This window comes from Crocuta crocuta, unplaced genomic scaffold (assembly GCF_008692635.1).
Source record: "Crocuta crocuta isolate KB4526 unplaced genomic scaffold, BGI_CrCroc_1.0 scaffold445, whole genome shotgun sequence".
NCBI lineage: Eukaryota > Metazoa > Chordata > Mammalia > Carnivora > Hyaenidae > Crocuta > Crocuta crocuta.
This window is the reverse complement of record NW_027530847.1, coordinates 2581771-2603058: the sequence shown is the minus strand read 5'-3', so window position 1 is coordinate 2603058 and position 21288 is coordinate 2581771. Positions and strand designations below refer to the sequence as shown.

At 52.4% G+C, this 21288-nt stretch overlaps 1 protein-coding gene across 1 annotated transcript in view; it reads left to right on the top strand.

Moving 5' to 3' along the window:
• Positions 1-886: 886 nt before the first annotated feature.
• The window catches only part of EFCAB8 (EF-hand calcium binding domain 8), a 56465-nt gene continuing 36063 nt past the window's right edge, over positions 887-21288 (top strand). Inside the window, exons 1-8 of the mRNA XM_077769377.1 lie at positions 887-955; positions 3148-3301; positions 9465-9583; positions 12228-12331; positions 14656-14791; positions 17491-17596; positions 17793-17877; positions 18669-18793. Coding sequence (XP_077625503.1) covers positions 887-955; positions 3148-3301; positions 9465-9583; positions 12228-12331; positions 14656-14791; positions 17491-17596; positions 17793-17877; positions 18669-18793 — 898 coding nt within the window. The remainder of the gene's footprint in view (positions 956-3147; positions 3302-9464; positions 9584-12227; positions 12332-14655; positions 14792-17490; positions 17597-17792; positions 17878-18668; positions 18794-21288) is intronic.

The window sequence follows — 21288 nt, the reverse complement described above, 5'->3', positions numbered from 1 at the left end:
GCTCAGACTCCCTGGCAAAATACTGGAGATTCTACATTCTGCTTCCATTTTTCTTTTCTCTCTTCTCTCCTACTACTCTTCCTTTCCTCTCAGCCCCCACAGCCCTTTGTCAAGCCAGGCTGGCTCTTGAGCTCTGTCTCCTGAGCATGTCTGGGGCTTGACTCTTTCCTGGCCATTCATTCCCACCACCATCTTTAAGTGCTTTTCCGATTCTAGCTGGTGGGGCAGACTGACGCTCTAATAATCCTAACAAAGTGCTCTCTTCCATCTTACACGGAGGAGCCACTGACCCAGTAGAAATATGCCCTTCATATTCTCAGAGCAGAACTCTGTGGACTAGACCGCTCCCACGCTCTCATGGGATCCTGTGTTGCAGTGAGGAGGGCTCTGTCCATTCTCCCAAAGAAGTCTTGTCTCTGGGTGCACTGGAGGGCAGATGAGGGCAGGGGGTATATGTGGTGGCAAGTGGGGCCATCCTTCCCCACCTCCAGAGCAGGAATTTGACCCTTTGGACAAATGCCCATCCTGCAGCTTATTCTCCTGATACATGAATTGTAGTCCACATGGTCTCACTGCATGGCCTCTTAAACCCATTCCCACTCTGGAAGGTGTGGCCTGCTTTGGGAAGCCTCTGGCATTCACTTGGGAAGCCCCAGGGCTTCAATAAGACAGCTCCTCCCATCAGGGGAAAAAGGCTCACAGGGAAACAGCTTCCTGCTGGAGAAGCTCCGTGGGGAAAGGGACGCTCTTCAGATGTGTGCTGGGGTGTCCCTGGGTATAGGGCAGCACCCCACCCCTACCCCGACCCTGGCCCTAAATTCTTTTCCACCTTCCTGTGACCTGGCTAGGTCAGCCTCCCACATGGTCTTACAAGGTTAAAGTGACCATGATTCCTTATTCTAGGTCAAAGCCAGTGTCTTCCGAGGACTTAAGAGAAAACTCTCAGTCTCAAAAGGTAAGAAAGGTCTCTACCAGGGTAGCAAACTCCGATATTCACGAGGCCATGTAGGTACTTATCTGGGCACTGTTCCAGGCTTCTCTTCCCTTTTGAAAGGACTGTATTGGCCAAATGCAACAGATCTGAGGCTACCGATTCAGTCTCCATATGGACTATCCTTCCTTTTGTCCAGTCAAGTTGTGGCAACGGCGGGGTACGCTGTACAAATTACTATCAAGCCAGATAAGTATTTAGCATCTATTGTATGCTTGGGGCTGGGGAATAGAGAGATAATTAGTACAAATTAAATGAAGATTAAATTAAGATAACTAGGCCCTTACCTTCAAAGAGCTCACTCTGAGACAGGAGTAGTAACAGAAGCTGTCATTTCTCGTGTAACTACAGTTTGCTGAGCCTTCCAACACGTCCGGGGGCTGTTTCGGCCTCACCACAGCCCTGCACGGAGGGCACTGCAGATCTCAGTTTTGCAGATGAGAAGCTTGTGGCTCAGAGAAGTGATGTGATCTGCCTCAGATAAATTAGCTGGGAAGTAGAGAGTCAGGCAGAATTTGAACCCAGAGCTCTGGGCCGCTACAGCCATGTGTTTCCTGTCACACCTTGCTGTCTGCATGTACAGAGAGACATGCAAAGCATCATGCACGCATGACAGATAGGAACAGTTTGGGAGCATGGAGGTGGCAATGATGAATGTCACCTGAAAGTTAGGGAAAAGCTCCTTGGAAGAGGTGTCATTTGAGCCAGGCTTTGAAGAATAAGTGGGAGTTCATATCCAGGAGAGATGGTCTGCATTGCATAGAGGGAATATGTGAGTAAAAGTGGGTTGTTGTGTTTGGGGATGGTGGGGAGTAGTTGGTGTGCCTAGGTCAATGGTGTGTGCATCAAAACTAGAGAGGTCAGGGCCACAATGCCAAGGGCTTTGAATGGCACACTCAGGAGGGGCTGTTGGTGGAGTAGCCTGGAAAGTGTCAGAGCCAGGAGTAAAGTCATAATCAGATCTGCCTTCCAGAAAGATGATTGGTGCCAATGTTGGCAGGTGGATTGGAAAGGAAGGCCAAACTCTTGTCCCAGTTAGGGGACATCCTTGTACTTGTCCCAGCACAAGGCCAGTGTCTGGGGTAAGCTGGAGATGTAGAAGAGGAGGGCTTAGGTGTAGGAAAAAGATCACAGTAAGAATCAACAGGAGGGATGGTAAGAATGTGTAGGAGAAGGGACAAGCCAGAGATAATGCTGAGATGTCTAACACAGGGCCTGCGTGGCTGTGGTAGTATTAACGAGCTCATCTCTTAGGCTCCACGAAAGCAAGTCTTCACTCTGTTCACTCGTGTATCCACAGTGCCCGGCACTCAGCAAATGTGTGTAGACCCTGAGGGAATGAATGACATTTCACAGGAGGATGAGCACATTTGCTCGTTTGGTGGGGTTGGTGTAGGGAGAGTGCGCCATTTAACTTACACCTTGTCTTTTGGCTTTTTTGAACCAGTCTTCTTGAGTGCCCAAGACCCAAAGCAGTACATTTCAGTGAACAATAAACACTCAATGGTTAATGGTCCACTCTTGGAATCTTTGATGACCTGAGCCTTTTGTGACCTGAAACATTGTGCTAAGTGTCCAAATGAGTCCCGCAGAGGGGAAGCATTCATTGTTGAGGACTGAAGGGGTGGGATTGGCTATGTGGGGGACTTGGGGAAGTGGGAGGAGGAAGTCAAAGTTCCCTGTCAGGGGTGTCTGCGGGAGCTCTGTGTGCAGACAGATCTGATCTGACCTTGACCCAGGCAGGTGTCTGGGATGCTCAGGACCAAATCAAATTGGCTGGGGAAGAGAGAGCTGGATTCCTTGGGGTCTTGAATTCTAAGCACTGAAGATTGAAACAGCATAGTTACTGAACAGAAGCGTTTTAAATTGGAGTCCCGGTATGTGGGAGGTGAGAGACCTTGGCTGTGCTGGCTAACCTCACTGAGCCTCAGTCATGAGACTTCAAAATGGGAACCCCCCAAAGTCAGGAGAGGCCATCTAGATCTTTCTTGGTCTTCTTAGGTCTGGAGTGGTTAAGATTTATTTGATGGCCTCACTGTCACCCTGCATACCCTGTCCATCCCCAGAGTGTCTGTTCAATGTGATGTGCTTAGAAATGTTCAGCTCAGGAAATCAATCTTCTCAGTCCCTGGTTCCTGTAGTCATGTTTGTTCCAGGCACCCACCCCAGGTGGATTCCAGAAGAGCGAGGAGGTTCTTAGCTCGCCGGCACCATCCGTCACCCTTAGCCAACATGAGTCTCAACTGTTTGCCCAGCTACCCATGGCCAAGATGGAGAAAATGTTTGAGGATAATGTTGACCCAACCGGAGGTAAAGCCGCCTTGTAGGTTCTGTCTTTGGTTTTTGCACAGGGCGGGACCCATACCTGGGTGTGTGAAGGGTTCAGATTTGACAAGCGGGTTTTGCCTTCAGTGTCTCCTTTAAAACTTGGTCATTATATAAATATTATAAGCATATTGGAGGCTATTTCATATCTAGAAAAAAAATACCCCTAATCCAACCACCCAGATGTAACGAACTGTCAGCATTTTGGTGTATTTTCTTCCAAACAGTTCCACAAGTATGGTTTATTATTTATTTCTGTGTAACAGTATTCCCACAAACTTTGAGGCTTAACCCAGGGGTTTATTGTCTCACAGTTTCGGTGGGTCAGGAGTCTGGACATGGCTTAGCTGGCTCCTCTGCTCACTAGGCTGGGGCTGTGGTATCATCTGGGGCTTGAAGGGGAAAGGGTCCACTTCCAAGTTCACTCAGGTTGTTAGCAGGATTCAGTCCTTTGCAGCTGTAGAACTGAGGGCCTCGGTTGCTTCCTGGCTATTGGCCAACAATTGCTCTCAACTCCTACATCTGCCCCTTTATTCCTGGCCATGTGGGACTCACTGACATGGCGGGTTTCAAGGCCCAGGGTAGCCAGGGAGCTCGCAAATCCAGCAAGATGTGTACCACAGTCTTGTAAGTATGCAGTTATGAACGTGTACCCCATACCCCTGTCACCTCTGCCGTATCCTGTTGGTTAGAAGCAAGTCATGCCTTCTGCCTTACTCGAGAGGAGAGGATCATGGGAGGGAATGAACACCGGGAGGTGGGCATCCTGGGGCCACCTTAAGTATCTTAAGATGCCACAGATGATTATGTGTGTTTTCACGTGTCTATAATTGTACTATGTATGTAACTTCAGACCCACCTTTTTCTTAATGTGCAATACATGAAGGGCTTTTACATACTGCTGTGTAGTCTTCCAAACCACCATTACGAATGGACGCAAGTGTTCTGCTGGTGGACTAAGCCATTCCCCTATAGCTGGACATTTAGGTTCCATTGAGTTTAAATAACACTGTTAACAACATCCTTTGTGCATCACACTTTTTCTCTCTCTCAAGCTTAATTTTTCTCCTGGGGCTGAGACACATCAAGGTAAATAATAGGACTACTTAAAGCATCTTTGTTTATATCCACCAGGCTCTGAGTATCAACTCTGGGGACATGGCTCCTTGCCCCATCGAGTTGAGTTTTACAGCCATGCCGTGATGTGGGCGGGGAAGGATAACACATGCCCCGTGGACAAATGGACAGAAGTGAGGGGCAGGGAGGAGTGCTGCATGTCTGACCCAACAATGAGGTGGTTTCTGAGTGGAGCTGTTAGGGGTCGGTGTTTGGCAGCTGGGAGTTGCCACCACCGTGTCTTTGAGGACCCCAAGTGCGCCAAATGTGTCTGCGATTTTTACTGTGTTTTGTTTGAAGGAGGCAATAGATTCATGCAGTTCACAAGTCAAAAAGTGCTTTTCCCATGATACTGTTTTGGTCTAAGTGAAAATATCCCCCTGGGCCCGGCCCTCAGCTGCCCAGTTCTGTTCCCTCAGTTGGTTACTGCTCTCAGTTTCCTGCGACTGGTAGAGGCACAGAAGGTGGGTAGTCCCTGCCCCGCTTTCTAACGCAGTGGCAGCCTCCCGTCCATGCCGTTCTACACCTTGCTTTTTTTATTTTAGCTTTATTGGGCTATAATTGACGTAACTTTGTAATACATTTGAAGTGCCCGCCATGCCGATTCTATATCCGTATGGATTGAGAAAGGATCTCCACAATTGTCCACTCCTGCTCTTTAAAAAAATAATTTTTACCATGTTTCCCCTGTTGCTTTTTACTTAGTATGTCTTGAAATCTTGTCATATCAGTATAAAAAGTACTTCCTCATAAAAACAACAACCTGGCCACGTTTTAAATGGAGGAAAGGAAATTCACCTTTCGTTGATACAGGGTAAGAGAAAATAAGATCATTTTTCTCTTTCAAAATTGAGTCTTTGAAAGAGGTGGATTATAAACAAGGGCTCCAAAACCTTTCTTAGGAACCCTGAGCATAAGTGACTGCCTCAGAGGGAAAAGGGGAGGTACCGGGGTTCTCCTCTCTGTTCTGCAAGTTCCCTTTTGGAGCCTTAGTTTTTTTTTTATTTGTTGATTGGAAGTCTTTGAGAAGGGTCTGTGGTTCTTTTTTTTTTTTTTTTTTTAAGATTTTATTTTTAAGTAATCTCCATACCCAGTGTGGGGTTTGAACTCACAACCCTGAGATCAAGAATTGCATGCTCCATGGCTGAGCCAGCCAGGCACCCTGAAGCTCTATGGTTCTTAAGGGAGTGCCCAGGCATCTCCCAGGACGTCTTCAAAGTGTTCATGTGCCCGTGGCCCTCACCTCTGGGGCCTGCCTGGGGGAGCCTGTGGGCTGCTGGGGGTGGGGGTCGAGGGTGAGCCACTGAGCTGGGGACCCTGCAACCCCAAGCCTGTGAGCCAGTGGGGCACTGACCTTCCATACAGGTGCTCCTGAGGGACACGGATGGCACACTCCACTTTCGCCAACGGAATATTTCATCAAGCACTGCCAGGCACAGTGAGAATTAGTGTCAAGGGGCACCTGGCCAGCTCAGTCAGTAGAGTGTGTGACTCTTGATCTCGGGTTGTGAGTTCAAGCCCCATGTTTGGTGTAGAGATTACTTTAAAATATAAATTAAAAACAATTTTTTTTTAAATTAAAAGATGTTTATTTTTGAGAGAGAGAAAGAGAGTGCATGCACGGGTGCACTTGAGTGGGTCAGGGGCAGAGAGAGAGAAGGAGACAGAGGATTCAAAGTGGGCTCCACACTGACAGCAGCGAGCCGAACACGAGGCTCGAACTCCTGAACCATGAGGTCATGACCTGAGCTACCAAGGTGCCCCTAAAGGAATACTTTTTAAAAAGAATTAGTGTTGGTACAGAGCTTCCTAGATTACCAAGCCCTCTGTGGGATTTGATTCAGTTGTCACGAAGCCCCGTGGCTTTCCCTGTGACTTTATACAGGAGGGGCAGATACAGATGACAGGCCCAAATGCAGGGGCCTGGGCGCCCTGACATGGAAACTGCTTCCGTAGGCAGCCCACACTGCATGTAGCACTTCAGACACCAAATTGAAGGAAGTCCTCTTCCCAGGAGAGCCAGGGGTTATGACCATGCAGTGCTCCAGCTTGGTGACCGCCTTCCAGGAATGCAAGCCCTGTGGGAGCACAGGCATCCTCCCTCCTGCACAGCAGAGGGGAGGCTAGGAAACACTGTCTTCTTAAATATTTTAAATATAGCAGTTGTTTTTAAAAATGCTTGTAAGTGTCTAGAAGAATAGAGGTAAACAGTCCATAATCCTACCTCTTGGCATTACAAAGAAAGAAAGGGCAAGTGGGAGTTTCCCAGGAGATCGGGAGGGCAGATCTCGGCAGGGAATGGCCGAGGAGAGGTGCAGGGGTGTCACTGTGCTGGGGCAGTGAGGGGTGTCGGGGGGCAAGGCTGGGAGGGCGGCGGCCACAGAGGATGCACAGGAGGGGCCCTGAGCCCCAGCCCTGGGCTGGTGGGGACCTAACACACCTGGAGCTGCTGGAGAAGGAGAGGTGTCTCGGCCAGCGGGACGGACGGGCGTGGGAGGCAGGGGACTGGCTGCTCGCACGGCTGCCCTATGGAGGGTAGTGGACATTCCGATGGAGGGGAGGGAAGTCTTCTGGCTTCACATCCTCCCAGCGCCATTATGTGTTCTTGAGTAAGCCCAGAATGTCTCTGTGCCTCTGTGTCCTCACCTGCGAGATGGGGAGAACACCAGTACCTACCCTCAAGAACCAGAGGATCCTTGTGAGGATGCAGAAGGGAGGACACTGGGTGCTGCCCTCAAGTCTGCAGCCCGGGTGACTCGCTGGAGGTGACACCATTAGCTGAGATGGCAAACACAGGAAAGGCCAGCACGTGTTGGGATGAAGATAATAAACTGGATTTTAAACATGCTGAGTTGAAGGGGCCAGGGGGACACTTGGGAGCAGAGTCAGAGACATGGGAGAGACATTGTCTCCTGAGATGCAGAGATGGGTGAATAGGTGAAGTCACTAGAGAGTGTCAGAGAAGCAAGGGGACAGTGGCAAGAAGCGGAGGCAGATGCCAAATGACAGGGCAGGGCAGGCCACGGAGCCTGGGGGAGACGAGAGTGACCAGTGCGGTCTCTGAAGGCAGGAGGCCCCAACGGCAAGGAAGGGTGCCATCAGGGGTGGTCCAAGGTCCCTGGTGGCTCAGGAGAGTGAGCGGGTACAAGTCGGGGTGTGCCGGGCGCTGGAGGGAACTTGCCAGTGGGGTGCAGGTGGAAGATGGAAGGGCGGGAATGAGGGTGGACCCTCCCCTGAGGAAAGGGCCCAGGACCACTGAGACGGGAGAGTTGGCCGTCAGAACACCCCCTCCCCGCCCCATCTTCTGAGCTGGATGGGTGGCTAAGCTTAGAGGCACAGGGAAAGGTGGCTAGAGAGTTCACACTGAGTGCAGTTCAGAAGTTAAATACATGCATCTTTACACTGAGGCGTAATTCTCCTGCCACAAAATGCATGGGTCTTTAGGGTCCAGCCCAGGGACTCCTTCCCGTGCACACATTCACGTAAGTACCACCTAGATCAAGCCATAGAACATTTCCTGCCCCCACAGAGTGTCTTGACTGATTCTAATGGTGGCCCCCTCCCCAGGGAAGTCATATTTTCACCTGCAAGTTTTTATCGATTAACCTTGGTTAATTGAAAACCACCTTGGTTTGAGGTGGGTGAGAGCTGCTTTTTAGGGGGGAACAGGGGCCCTGCCTGGACCCCCACAGTGTACGTTTCCTTTCCAAAATACCTTTGTGTCTATTGCTATTCTCAGAAAAATAGCTGATAAACTGTTTATAAGAAGTGTATTAAAATAACATGGCGGGAACGATATATATGGCTTCTTAGACACCTGAGGGAGGGGCTGGCCCCTGTGGTGCTCTCAAGGGGAATTTGTTCATTCAAAGCTGCATAGAGGCTCTTTGGCCCCCTGGCTCCCTCCCAAATGGAAGGTTCTGTGTCACGGACTGCCATCTGATGGACGCCCAACCCATACCCAGAAGGACCAGATCGCCGGGGTCAGCCTCAGGTGCCACCCTGTGGCCTTGGGCATAGGAGCTCACCGCCATGCGTCACAGCTTCCTCACGAGTGCCTCTCATTACACGATCAGTTTGAATACATACAGAAGCACCCAGTGTCATCGCGTCCACATCCCAGTGTCCACAGTAACACTTGGGGACAAGCGTCTGCTGTGTGCCATGGACCCAGTCATGGAGGGCACAGGCTCCCCCTGCCCTCGCAGAAACCATGGGCGAGGGTGGTAACAAGAAGGTCGTGGGCAGGGGCCTCCCTAGATATTCCCCTGGAAGCCTTCCCTGCAGAGGGGACTGGAGGGTGTAAAGGCCTTGAGGTGGGAGTACCCTCGGTGGTGTGAGAAGTGGCGTGGGGACATTATGGTTGGAGTCAAGAATGTAGGAAATGGCAGTGGGAGGTGAGGTCTGAGAGGAGACAGAAAACGCACGGCCTTCACACTGTGGTGAGGATTCTAGATACTGTTGGGGACTGTAGAAGCACTTTTTTTTAGACTGTGATTATAAAAAGATAAAATCTAGGCAGTGATATTGGCCCACAGGCAGACAGATTCCCTTATAGTCACAAAATCCAGCATGGGGAGAATATCTCATCCCTCCCCTCTGCTGCCCTCCCCTCCCCATCTTGCCCTCCAGCCAAAGTTTGTATTTTAACTGCCTTTGAAAGACTTCACCTCTCCCTCTGTGTATCTGAATTAATTTCTGTCTCTTTGTTGCCATTATTCATTTTTCTTTTGTTCTGAGTTTTCATCTCTTTCCTTTGTCTCAATGCCTGCCTTCCTCATTCAGGAATGGGATCAGATCTTTTCTCACCCAGCGGTGCTGTGAGGCCAACACAGTGCCCTGGCCTGGAAGGTGTGTGGCCGGTATCTGTGGGCTGAGCGAATGCTGAGCAGGTGGCATGCAGGAGACAAGCCTGCAAACAGGGTTTTCTGTGTGGCCTCCCTCAGTGCCGGGACACCCGAGAACACCATAGCCACTGACGGGCCCTGAGACTAGCTGTGCGGCGGGTGATACTCTTTCCTCTCTCTTGAAGCCCTGGACATGCAGGCTTTCATTAAGGCCGTGAAGAAGATTCTGAGCAATGTGTCAGATGAGATGCTCGAGATGCTGTTTCTGAAGGTGGACACAGACTGTAATGGCTCCATCACCTGGGTGAGGACGGGGCCCTGCTACCTCGGGCAGCTGCAGGGAGGCGGGAGGGTCCAGGTGTGGCCCATCGTAGAACACGGGGAGGGTGGAAAGTGGGGAGGTGGTCAAGGCATCAGCCTCCTGTGGATTCTGGGCTGCTTGCTAGAGGGAAGCCTCCTGAGACTTCCGTAGGGGGGCTCATTGCAGCTCCGTGTCCACGACCTTCGCTTGAGACCCCCCAGCGCACAGCGGTGGGCAACAAGGGCACTGCCTGCCTGTCAGGTGGCCTTCCTGCACACTGGCCTCCCGCTCGCCTCCAGCAGGTGCCGTGGCCATCCCGTGGCCCTGCCCTTTATGGTCACCAGGCCAACAGGCAGACCTGTGGATGTTCAATCCAGAAATGTCAGAGTTTTAGCAGATTTTTTTTTCCTGATCCTACATGTTCTATGAAGAGCAGACGTAGCATTTAAGAATACAGAATACAGGGGTGCCTGCATGGCTCAGTCGCTTAAGAGTCCGACTCGGCTCAGGTCATGATCTCACAGTTTGTGGGTTCAAGCCCCACATCGGGCTCTGTGCTAACAGCTCGGAACCTGGAGCCTGCTTCAGATACTCTTTCTCCCTCTCTCTCTGCTCCTTCCCACATGTGTTCTGTCTCTCTCCCTCTCAAAAATAAACAAACATAAAAAATTTTTAAAAAAGAATAGAGAATACAGAAGGATACAGAAAAGCACAAAAAAATTGTCTGACATATTAACCCAGCAAAGCCGACAGTGATAACTAGCCTTTATACGAGGCACTGTGCTAAGTCAGGTCTTTGTATAGTAAAACCTTGGATTGCGAGTAACTTGTTCTGCAAGTGTTCCACAAGACAAGCAAACATTTCTAATACATTTGAACTTGATAAATGAGTGATGTCTTGCAATACGAGTACTACGTGACACCGAATGTCACATGATCACAACTGAGCCAGTGGTTCTCTCTTGCTCACTCACTGTGGGATTGTGGGTGATCATCTCCTATGCTCAGATGCTTGGTCTCAGGCCATGGTGTTTGGTAGAAATCGTTAATTTTTCAGAATGTTGGAAGGTGCCCACTACAGGCGCTAGAGTGTTTTTTGTCACTTCAAAGCACCTGTGGACAGTCCTTTGCTTTTCCACACAAGAGTAAGTTTAGGAATGTTTGCTTCATTCTAGGTCAGGCTGCCTGCAGATAGAGACCCTTTCCTCTGCTGCCTTATTGCCAGTTACATTAATTACAATATAGGATACAATTTATTGGGGTGCCTGGGTGGCTCAGTCGGTTGAACATCCGACTTCAGCTCAGGTCATGATCTCATGGTTCGTGGGTTCGAGCTCTGCATCAGGCTCTGTGCTGACAGCTAGCTCAGAGCCTGGAGCCTGTTTCAGATTCTATGTCTCCCTCTCTCTCTGACCCTCCCCTGCCGATGCTGTCTCTCTTTCTCTCAGAAATAAATAAAAACATTTAAAAAATTTTAAAAAAATTTATTAACACTGTACTGCAGTCACCATCCATTAGTAATCGTGAAAGTTGTCCTACTCAATAACCCTCCTTTCTCTCGTCTCCCTCACACCAGCCGCAAAGGTTTCAAAGGTATATACAGGTTAATTTGCTTATTTTTCTTCATATTTTGTATTTTCATTATTATTCTGTATATTATAGTATTGTGATCATTTTTATATGAATATTTTTGGGTTGTATAATGAATCATCTGAGTTTCCATTATTTCTTATGGGAAAATTTGCTTTGATACACAAGTGCTTTGGATTACAAGCATGTGTCCAAAACAGATTATGCTCGCAAACCAAGGTTTTACAGTATATTATTTGACTTCATGGGAATCCTATGAGATAGGTGTTGTTATGTACCTTAATTTGACAGATTGAGAAACTGAGGTATGAAGTAGTTAAGAAACTTGTCCAAGGTTATAGAGCTGGTTAGCAGCTGAGCTAGTCTCCAGCCCTGAGGAGTTTATTTAAAGAAGTCATGTGTTAACTACTCTGTCCTTCCTCCCCATCGGCTTAGGTACACATTCTGGTTGGTTGGTTGGTTGGTTTTTGTTTCTTTTTTTTTTTTTTTTCCATTTCTCTTAATATTGTACAATAAATGTGTTTCCAGAATTCTCTGCTATCTACACAATGATCTTTCTTAATAACTCCCTCTTTCTTGTGTAGTTTCAAATAGATGTCTGATTTTGGCCTTTGTGAGGCTGGTTAATAGATTCTAGAATTGCCCTATTGTCCTGGCCACTTCTGCTGCTGTTAACTTCTTATATGAGTTGAGGCAACTCATCTCTACTGTTACGAGCCTCAGTCTTATTATCCATAAACTGGGGATGAATAAAGAGAGTCAAACAAAGTGCGGGGTATGGGGGTGATGCGGAGATGTATTTAGCATTAAGGATCAAATTAAGGAGGGAGGTGCTGCTGTGTACTTACTGGTAGGCCCTTCACACATCCCAGATTCCGGAATAGCTTAGTTGGCTTGGCTACTTCCCTTGGCCACCCTCAGGAAGCAGCGACCGGAGCCCCTTGGAAGGGGTTGGTAAAGATAGGGGAGAAGCTGGAAGCCGGGAGTGGGTTCCTGAAGCCCGGTGCGCTGACCGCTTGGCCAGTGCCATCCTGCCTGGCATTTCTTCCCGAGGCAGCAGAAGTACATGGATTACATGATGAGTGAGTTCCAGAGGAAGGAGCTGATGAGGACGAGCCAGTACCGCCTGCACTTCCGCCTCCCCATGAGGATCATCCCCCTGTAAGGAGGCTCTCCTGGGACTGAAGGGGTGTGTGTGAACAGGGCGGGGGCCGGCTCTGCTGGGACCGCCCCTCCCTAGTCCCTGAGCCACTCTCTGTGGGGCCACCAAGGGTCTGGCACTGGGCTCATTTTGGCCCCCCAACCCTGCAGGTGAGCCTGAGCACGAAGGTAGATGATGTGTCCCCACTTTACAGACAAGGAAACAAAGGTTCCGAGAGGTCAGAGGACAGCAGTGGGGTTGCTGTGTCCGACCCCCACCCCCCGCCACCCCCCTCCTTGCAGCATACGCTGCTCCTTCTGCTTCCTCCCACCCCTGCTGCCGGTGGGTCAGGACACAGATGGCTCACAGGGCAAGGCGTAAACGCCATCACAGGAGACTGCTCCTGGAGGCCACACTGGGCCTCCAGAACGGGCGTTGGTCACTCCTGGAGCATGTGGCTCTGGCCACAGCTTGACTGCCTCGACCCTGCCTGTTTGCTCCTCCTCGTAGCTCCTGTACCCCATGCCCTCTGGACCTTCACCTCATCTTCCTTCTGTGCCATGGCCCTGTCTGCCCCCTCCTGCCTGAACTCCCCAAGAATGAGGAGCCCTCCAGTGGCTCTGGCCAATGGCCCAGGTCTTTTCCCGGAGCCCACCTTGGGTTTGCACACCTCCTGCCTCGTGTAGGTGGCCACGGCTAGGGATCTGGGTCCTCTGGTCCAGTGCTTGGTGACCTCCATCAGCGGCCTGGTTAGGAGGGGCTGTGGTCCTCAGGGGACCACCCCCGGAGCAGGCTGCGGGGAAGACCATGAACCAGAGGCAGTCTCTGCCCTGGAGCAGCTGGAGATTCAGAAGGATGGTAATGAAAACCATGAATGGGCAACTAAAATTTTTTGGTCAAGATTTAATTGAGGAATAGCCAGTAAATGTGAATGATGAAGGATTTTATAGCAATATGTTTTGGCCTAAAACTTTGCTTGAGGTAGCCAAGCCTTCACAGGTCTTTCTATTTCCTTGGGACATTTTGATTCCACGGTGCTGAAAGGGCCAGAACCAAAAACATCAAGGAGCCTGTCCCTGTTTCCCCCTATTTATTTTCTCAACCTACAAACCCAGAGAGCATTTCCAGCTGGACAGAGAAAATAGCCAAATCATCTTTAATTATCTTCACGAAAAAGTCATCTTGAAAGTCGGCTCCCCTTTCGTGAGCCTGGGTCAAGCTCACCAAGCACCCGTCTCCCAGGTGCTGGTCTCCCGAGGGCTCCCCTCACCTCTCATGGCATCTACCCCTCAGAGTCTTGGTGGGCCTGACGCGGCAGGTGGCAGTGGGAGTGATAGAGGGCAGACGGGGCAGAGCTGGGGGCTGCGGGTGGGAGAGGGAGGAGCCGTATGCAGACACAGCATCCTCCTCTCTCCTGCTGACAGTGTTTTGAGGTAGAATTTCACAGTGTGGGGTAGCCCTCAGCCGCGGGTCACATGGTGTCCACAGCAACATTTGGAAAGGGCTGTGGCTGGAGTAGGGACCAAGATGCCCATGTTCTAGTTGAAGCTCTACCCACAGCCAGGATGTAACTCTGGGGCAATGCTTATCCCTGGGTCCCTGTGAGGTGAGGGGACATTACCTGCCCCTCTGGGGCCTGGAGGTGCGGGAACACCAGGAGTTTGTGCTGTGCCATGTCCAGAAGTTAAAATGGCGGTGCCCTTTCCTAGTCAGATAGCCAGCTTAGCCATCTTGGGGCAGGACAGAAGGCACTGGAAGGCATGACCGTCGCTTGCTGGGAAGGCGGCTTGGTGGCTTCCTGCAAGTCCCGGCCTGCTGTAGGAGCTGTTTGCTGGGCTCAGCGCAGGGCCTTGGGGGTGAGGAGTTGGGTGCATGGGGCTCTGTTGATACTTTGTCCCCTCGTCCACTTCCACCTCATGCTTGGCTTGTATCCCCTTCTCTACCCTGAGTTGCTGGAAACTGTTATTTTAAAGGTTTCAGTCACGATCCCCCCTCCCCTCACCTCCTGTAGACTTTTTCTTCTAAAAGAAGGTTTGCAAAAGACCTCTGTTCTCTGCCTTCTCTGACCCCATCCCGTCACGAGGAAGCCGGCTGGCTCGTGGAGCCCTGTCTCTCACCAGCGGTCTCTTTTTCTTTGGGCCACAGCTGGTAATGACAGAAGCCTGCCCAGCAGAGCCCTGCGTCTGGAGGAGACAGCTTGAGTTCTCGGTGGTGTGTGTGTGTGTGTGGGCCCACGTGCGTGCGTGGGTGTGGGTGTGTGAGTGGGGCTTCCTTTGTCCTTCCCCCTCTGTGCTCCTTGTTCTGTTTTTGTTTGGGTCCTTCTCTCTCCTGTCACCTTCCACAGGAACCATGGAAGTGAGATTGTGAAGGTGCAGATTTTAATCCAGCGGTTCAAGAAGATTGGGCACCTCCTGACAGTCACCAAGGATGGGATCTTGCAGATCTGGTCTGAGGCCTTCTCACTGATTAGCTCCTTTAGGGTGAGGGGGGCCCACACGTGGAACACACATGGGCTGGTCAGAGAGCCTTTGCCTTTGTACCCTGGCAGTGAAGGTGACCTGGGTCCAGAGTGGGCTCATGCTGGGGTTCATAGTCTAAGCAGCCTGCATGCCAAGTCACTGCTCCTGGGGCCAAGTCCTGGCTTCGCTGTGGGACCGCGACCCTCGCGTTTCTCTTCTGGAAGCAGAACTGCACCTGGATGCCCATTTGCCTTGGGTGTCCAGCAGACACCTCACACCCCCGCTGTCCAGATAGGACGTCACTGCAGCCCTGGCTGCCAGCCCTGCCCCCCCATCCCAGTGCAAGGTGTCACTGTCCACCAAGGTTCCCGTGTTAGCAGTCTGCTTCCTTTCCTTTTCCTGTCACGTCCCCTCTGTCCCCAAGTGTTGCTGATTCAGATCCTTTACCTGGACCAGGCAGGAAATTGCAGTGGTTGTGGGGGCTCCGGAGCCCCACTTAGAACCTGACTGTACCACCTTCCAGCTCTGTGACCTTGGACACTTTGTAGATAGCCCTCCATGCCTCAGTTTCCTCATCTGTCAAGTGGGGTCACAGTAACCCCCTCAGGCTGTTGGAAGAGTATGATGACATAATCCACATATGGTACTCAGAGTAGGACAAGGCATACAGCACACACCCGACACACGCAAGCTGACATCACTGTCTGTGTGCCGTCAGCTCCTGGCCAAGCGTGGCGAGTGAGGAAATTCCCAGCTCTTAGTGTCCCTAGTGCTGCCGACCCAGCCCAGAGTCTGCCAGCAAATGAGGAAGGCGCAGCTCTCCAGGGGAGGAAGGCTTACTGAGCACGCGGCCAGCAGCATGAGGGCTTTGCCCGTGAGACAGCAGAGTGTTTCATAGGCACATCAGGGGTTGCCCCCTGGGGCCGGAGGGCTCTCAGGCACCTGAGGTCCATGGCGGCCCAATGACTCTCTTGAGAGTACTTGGTAGCTCAGGACCAAGGGGGGACTCACACCTGAGTCCCTGAGGCTGGGGTTTCTGGCACCTTCCACCCTTTTTCTTTCTGTGTGTTTATTTTGGTGTGTGTGGGAGGCCACATTATAGCCTGAGCTCCTGGGTGTAGCTGCTACACAGTCACCTCAGCGCCCCTCAGAGGCCAATCTGGGAGGGATGAGGAGCACTGAGAGAGGCTCCCGGGGAGGCCCAGCATTCCTGTCTGAGGGGCTGCTTGGGAAAGTAGATGTTGGCAAGAGCGATCCACTAAACACCATCCGTGGTCATGTAGATGGAAAGCCCTGGAGCTTGGTGTGTGTGTGGGTGGGGGCGGTGCCTGGGCTTTACTTCCCAGCTGTTACAGCTTGGGCAAGTCACTGAGACCCCCCAGGGCTCTGGGTTTCTGGAAGGAACATGGAGGTGCTGGGCGTACCATCCCTTCCATTGTGTGGGGAGTAGAGGCGCCTGGCCCACTGTCCTCGCTGACCAGGTGCCCAGCTGCCGGCAGGGGCCTCCCTGCTCTTGTGTCTCTGAGTCCTGATGGAATAGTCCACTTCCTTCCCCTGCCTTTGCCATCCCTTCTGCGCATTCTCCAGGGTTGCTACCTTAAACCTTCCCCCTCCCTTCTGTTTCAGACTGTGCTCCTGTCCGCTTTCTTCAGTTCAGAGTGTATTTCAGGGAGCAAAACACAAATTCCTTAGCCAGCCACCCCTAACTCCTCCCTCATCCTCTCTGACCCTGAGCCTGTCGGGCCGACCCCCTCTTTTCCCTGGACACCAGAGCCCATTTCTGCTGCCATGACTTTGTGTGGAGGGTCCTGCGCCTGGAATGCCCATTCAGATTCTGTCTGCATGGGTCTTACGTGAGGCTGGCACCTCGCAGCCTGGCAGGGTGATTTCTTGTTACTAAGGTCACTTGAACCAGGTGACACCCACAGACAGTAAACGAGATGCAGACAAAACGAACACAAACTAATACAATGTCATATGTTCATTATAGCTCAGTAAAACTGGGGTGGGGGAAAGAGTCAGACATGCAGGGGGGCAATCAATGGAAAGTCAGTCTCCCTCTCCCAGACCCGAATTCTCTCCTGGAGGCAATTGCTATGACCAGTGTTGGGGCACTTTTCTGTGGTTAGCCTGCACGTACACCCTCCTCTCCCCTTTGTTTTAAAACATACACATGGTAGCACATTATAGTGCTGCTTTCCACCGTGCCTTTCACTTAATAATAGATCCTGGCATGGGGACAGCCCCCTGGTTTGTAACGTCTGGATGGCATCCTATGGTGTGGATTTAGATCTGCTCTCCTTTCCAAGCAGTCTCTGGCCTGTTGCATCACAGCAGTGTGGTAGGGCCTGCCTTCACACGCACTTCTCTGTGAGCACGTGTGAACACATCCCTAGATGTGTCTTGGAAGTAGATCCCTGGATCACAAGCCATGCACATTTACAACTTTGATGAGCTTGTTAAATGACTCTCAAAAGGGGCTGTGAGGATGGGTGTTCTTTAAGCCCATTTCACAGATGTGGAAACTGAGACTCAGAGAGGTTAGGGAACTCCTCCAAGTTCCTGTCAGTAGCTGGTGGGAGTGCTGGGCTCCACACCAGCGTTGTGGCCCACTCCAGGGCCTCGGGTGGCGGGAGAGGGTTCACGGGGTCCCACGCCCTGGCATGCCCTGCCAGGCAAGCCTCCCCAGCCCGAGCCTCCTCTGCTCTCCCTCTGGCCAGCTTAACCAGATCCAGCAGCTCCACAACCAGCAGATGTGGGTCATTGACATGGTGTGTCTCCACAACATGAACCTGATTGCGATTGCATCTACTCACCAGAAGATAGGTGAGTCCCTGATGCCCCACCCCCGGCAGACTGTCCTTGGAGGACCTGTCACCAAGCCAACTGTGGGCATGGATTAGCGCCCTCTGGGGGGACTGTGGCTGGTAAGCAGAGGCTGCACGTTGTCGCCGGAGGCCCCCGAGGCCTGGGGTGCGGGCTTGGGTTCCATGCCTGCCCTCCCCCTCCGTCTCTTCCCCAGAGTTCTTTGATATCAGCAACCATAATTGTGCCCAGGCCTTCACCCTCACGGATCTGGACAGCTGTGTCCTGGCCATGGACTACTGGTGAGTCTCGGGAGATGCATGCAGGCTGGGCAGCAACCATGGCACTCAGTGTGGGCGGGACTCCCAGAAAGCCTCTCTGGAAACAGCCCTGGAGCGATTCCCACCCTGTGCGCTGGTGTCCTCCTCGCCGAGCTGCCCTGCCTTGGGGGGGGGTCACTCAGTCACCTGCCCCTCTTCCTCCCACTACCCAACCAAGGCAGCCACTGAACTCTAGCAGAGGCTTGTCCCACTGTGGCCGAGGGCTCTGGGAATGCCACGGTCCAGCAGTAGGGGTGAGTTGGTAGCAAGCAGCTGGAGGACCAGGGATTCATTTGTTTTAGCTTTATTTTAATTTTAATTTTATTTATTTTTATAGTTTATTTACTTTTGGCACAGAGAGAGACAGAACTCGAGCAGGGGAGGGGCAGAGAGAGAGGGAGACACAGAATCTGAAGCAGGCTCCAGGCTCTGAGCTGTCAGCACAGAGCCTGATGTGGGGCTTGAACCCATGAACCACGAGATCATGACCTGACCCGAAGTTGGACACTTGACCAATTGAGCCACCCAGGTGCCCTTATTTTAGCTTTAAAAGAAAAAAATACTGATTTCTTTTGGACCTGGTTTGCCAATAATCTGGGTGTGGGCGGCTGGGCCCACGTTTGTCAGCTGGAAAGGGCAAGCCTGGAAAATGTGTGGGCACTGGCCTCGCTCCTGGTGGAGAAGGAGGTGGAGGGGGCTGTTGGGGTCCGGGAGGGCGGAGGGTTGCAGTCGGTATGCCCAGCCCAGCCCCTTCTGTCTCCACGTTCCCTCAGGTCTGACTATCACAGAGGTGTGTTCTGCTACGGGGACACCAAAGGCAATGTCATCGTCTTCACCTCCGACAATGTGACCCATGGGCTGTTCAACCCCCGGATCCTCCCCAGGACCTCCAAATGGGGTAGCTAAGACGCTGGGGAAGGTGGCGGTGGGGAGATCAGGAGCCTCTGGCGACTTCAGCTCAGCTCAGAGTGACCCGTGGGACGTGAGGTGATGAGGTGACCTCAGGAGCGCGGGAGAAGGGACCTGAGGAGAGGCGGGGCAGTCTCTCTGATGACGGGAGGTTGCACGGGTGAGGAGGGGGGAGAGGCTCAGGACCCGCCTCATCCCAGCAAAAACCAACCTTGCCAGCTGTGTGACCTTGTGCAAGTGAATCACACCCTCTGGGTCTTGGGATGACGGCACTAACCTCCTCCAAGGTTGTGGGGAGGGTTCTGCTCTCCTTGGCTGGGAGCCACCTTTGGTGGGTAGGGGTGAGGCAGGAGGGCTGCCCTGGAGGTGGGCTCAGTGGGGCCTGGGGGAAGGCCTGGCTCAGCGCGGACAAAACCTGCATAAGCCCCGTGACATTTACTGTGCACTTGCACGCTGAGTGCTTCCTGCACATGGCCCCCTGCCCACAGCTAGGAGGGAGCTGCTGCTGTTAAGCTCAGGAAGAGAGGAGGAATGGAAGTTTAGGGGGTGAAGCACTTGCATAGGCCCCACAGGGTAAGTGTCCCGAAGCAGGCCGTCTGCCTCAGAGTCTGCACCTTAACCCCTAGCCGGGCTGTATCCCAAACTCGCTAAACACGGAAGGACAGTGTTTGGGGCTGTTCTGCCCAGGGAACTAGGTCCTGAGTGTCGGGGACGCGTCTGAACTGGACCCTGTCCAGGATCGAGGCTTCGGTGCATGGTGTCAGGCCTCCAGGCTGCTTCATATCCATCTAGAGGAGGCCCGGTCCACCAGGGGCCCCAGCCATGGGGACACTGACTCCCATTCCATTCAGGACACCAGAGCAGCCCCTAGGGCTTCCAGAGTCCCTGAGCAGGACACANCCACCCATCCCAACCCCCAGCTGGCTGGGAGATAGATCCTGCCCGGGATACAGCAGTGGGGCGCCACCCTCCTGCATCCTTTCCCATCGGCCTCTGCCCCTGGAGCCTGCCCGGCTCGGCCCCAACCCACTTGCCTTGCCCGGCTGCAGTCACGCTGTGTCAGCCTGGGAAAGGGCGTGGGAGGTGGTGGTGGTCTTTGAGCTATGTGTTGGACGGGAGGTCAGAGCGGGTATGGATGAAGCTGGGGCGTGGGATGGGAGTCCTTCCATGCCACATGCTGCCTGAAGGCCGGGGGTGAACATGAAGGTGGGCTCACTGGTGTGTTGACCATTGACCCCTCTGTACCTCAGTTCCCTTTAAAACAGGGATGAGCATGCTCAATTAGAGGCTTTTCTGCAAGGTGGAAGGAGGGCCTACAGTGTGAGGCACACAGTAAGGACCAGGGGATCCCTCGGCTGACCCCCTGGGGCTCTCCCAGCACACGGGAGAGGCAGACGGAGAGGCAGACGTGTTTCTAGTGAGGCCCCTGGCTAAGCTTCCTCCTTCCTGCGCCCGCCCCACTTCTGCAACCCTCTACCCCTTGGTACTTCCTTTTCAGGCTTCTTCCTGCTCTTGCAAGGTGGGGCTGGTGACTTTGCAGCACAAAGTGCTTGGCATAGGCCCCCAGGCCCCTGGGAGCTTCTCTCAGACTTGAGCCCAGCCTGTCCCAGTCTTTCGGCCCCACCTCCTTAAACCCTGCTCTACAGGGAGGCCCAGGCTTGTCCCCATCACCGCTGGCTCCGTCTGTCTGTGCCAAGCCTTTCTTCCTGCACCCCGGGGCTCTCCTTGGAGGCTCCCAGGCCACCAGCTGGCTGTGGAAGGTTTCGGGGGCCAGGAGACCCCCCTGGATGCCACGAGGGCCAGGCTGTGCACAGTGTGATTGCTCTGGGCACAGTTGCCCTCCTTGGAACTTGTGTTTGCTGGACAAGGCGAGGCGTGTAGTTTGAAGCAGGCTGGTAAACTTCCAAATGATCCTTTACAGAATAAATAGGGCCGAGGGTCTCAATTTGTTCTCTACTCCAGCAGACTTGGAGGTCCCTAAATGAGAATCACCTTGGGGGCCACCTAGGCGGCTCGGTCAGTTGAGTGTCCGACTCTTGATTTCGGCTCAGGTCATGATCTCATGGTTCAGTTTGTGAGATCGAGCCCCCAGTCAGGCTCCATGCTATCAGCACAGAGCCTGCTTGGGATTCTCCCCCTTCCTCCCTCTCTGCCCCTCCCTCACTTGTGCTCCCTTTCTCTCTCTCTCAAAATAAATAAAATAAACTTGAAAACATAAATGAATATATAAAAACTAAAAACAAAAAAAGACAGAGTGAGAGCATCACCTTGTTTAGACTGCAGCAGGCGGGGAGAGGGAGGAGGCCCAAGATGTGGGGCCAGCTCTGGGCTCTGAGCACAGTGTTTACCTGCCCATGTCTGTGCTCTGTGTCAAGTTCACCCCACTGAACTCACCAGGACACAGGACGGCTGGAATGAGCATTTGGATGGAAAAGTGTTGGGACATGCAGGAGTTACAGAGCAACTTGAGGTGTCCCCTGGCAG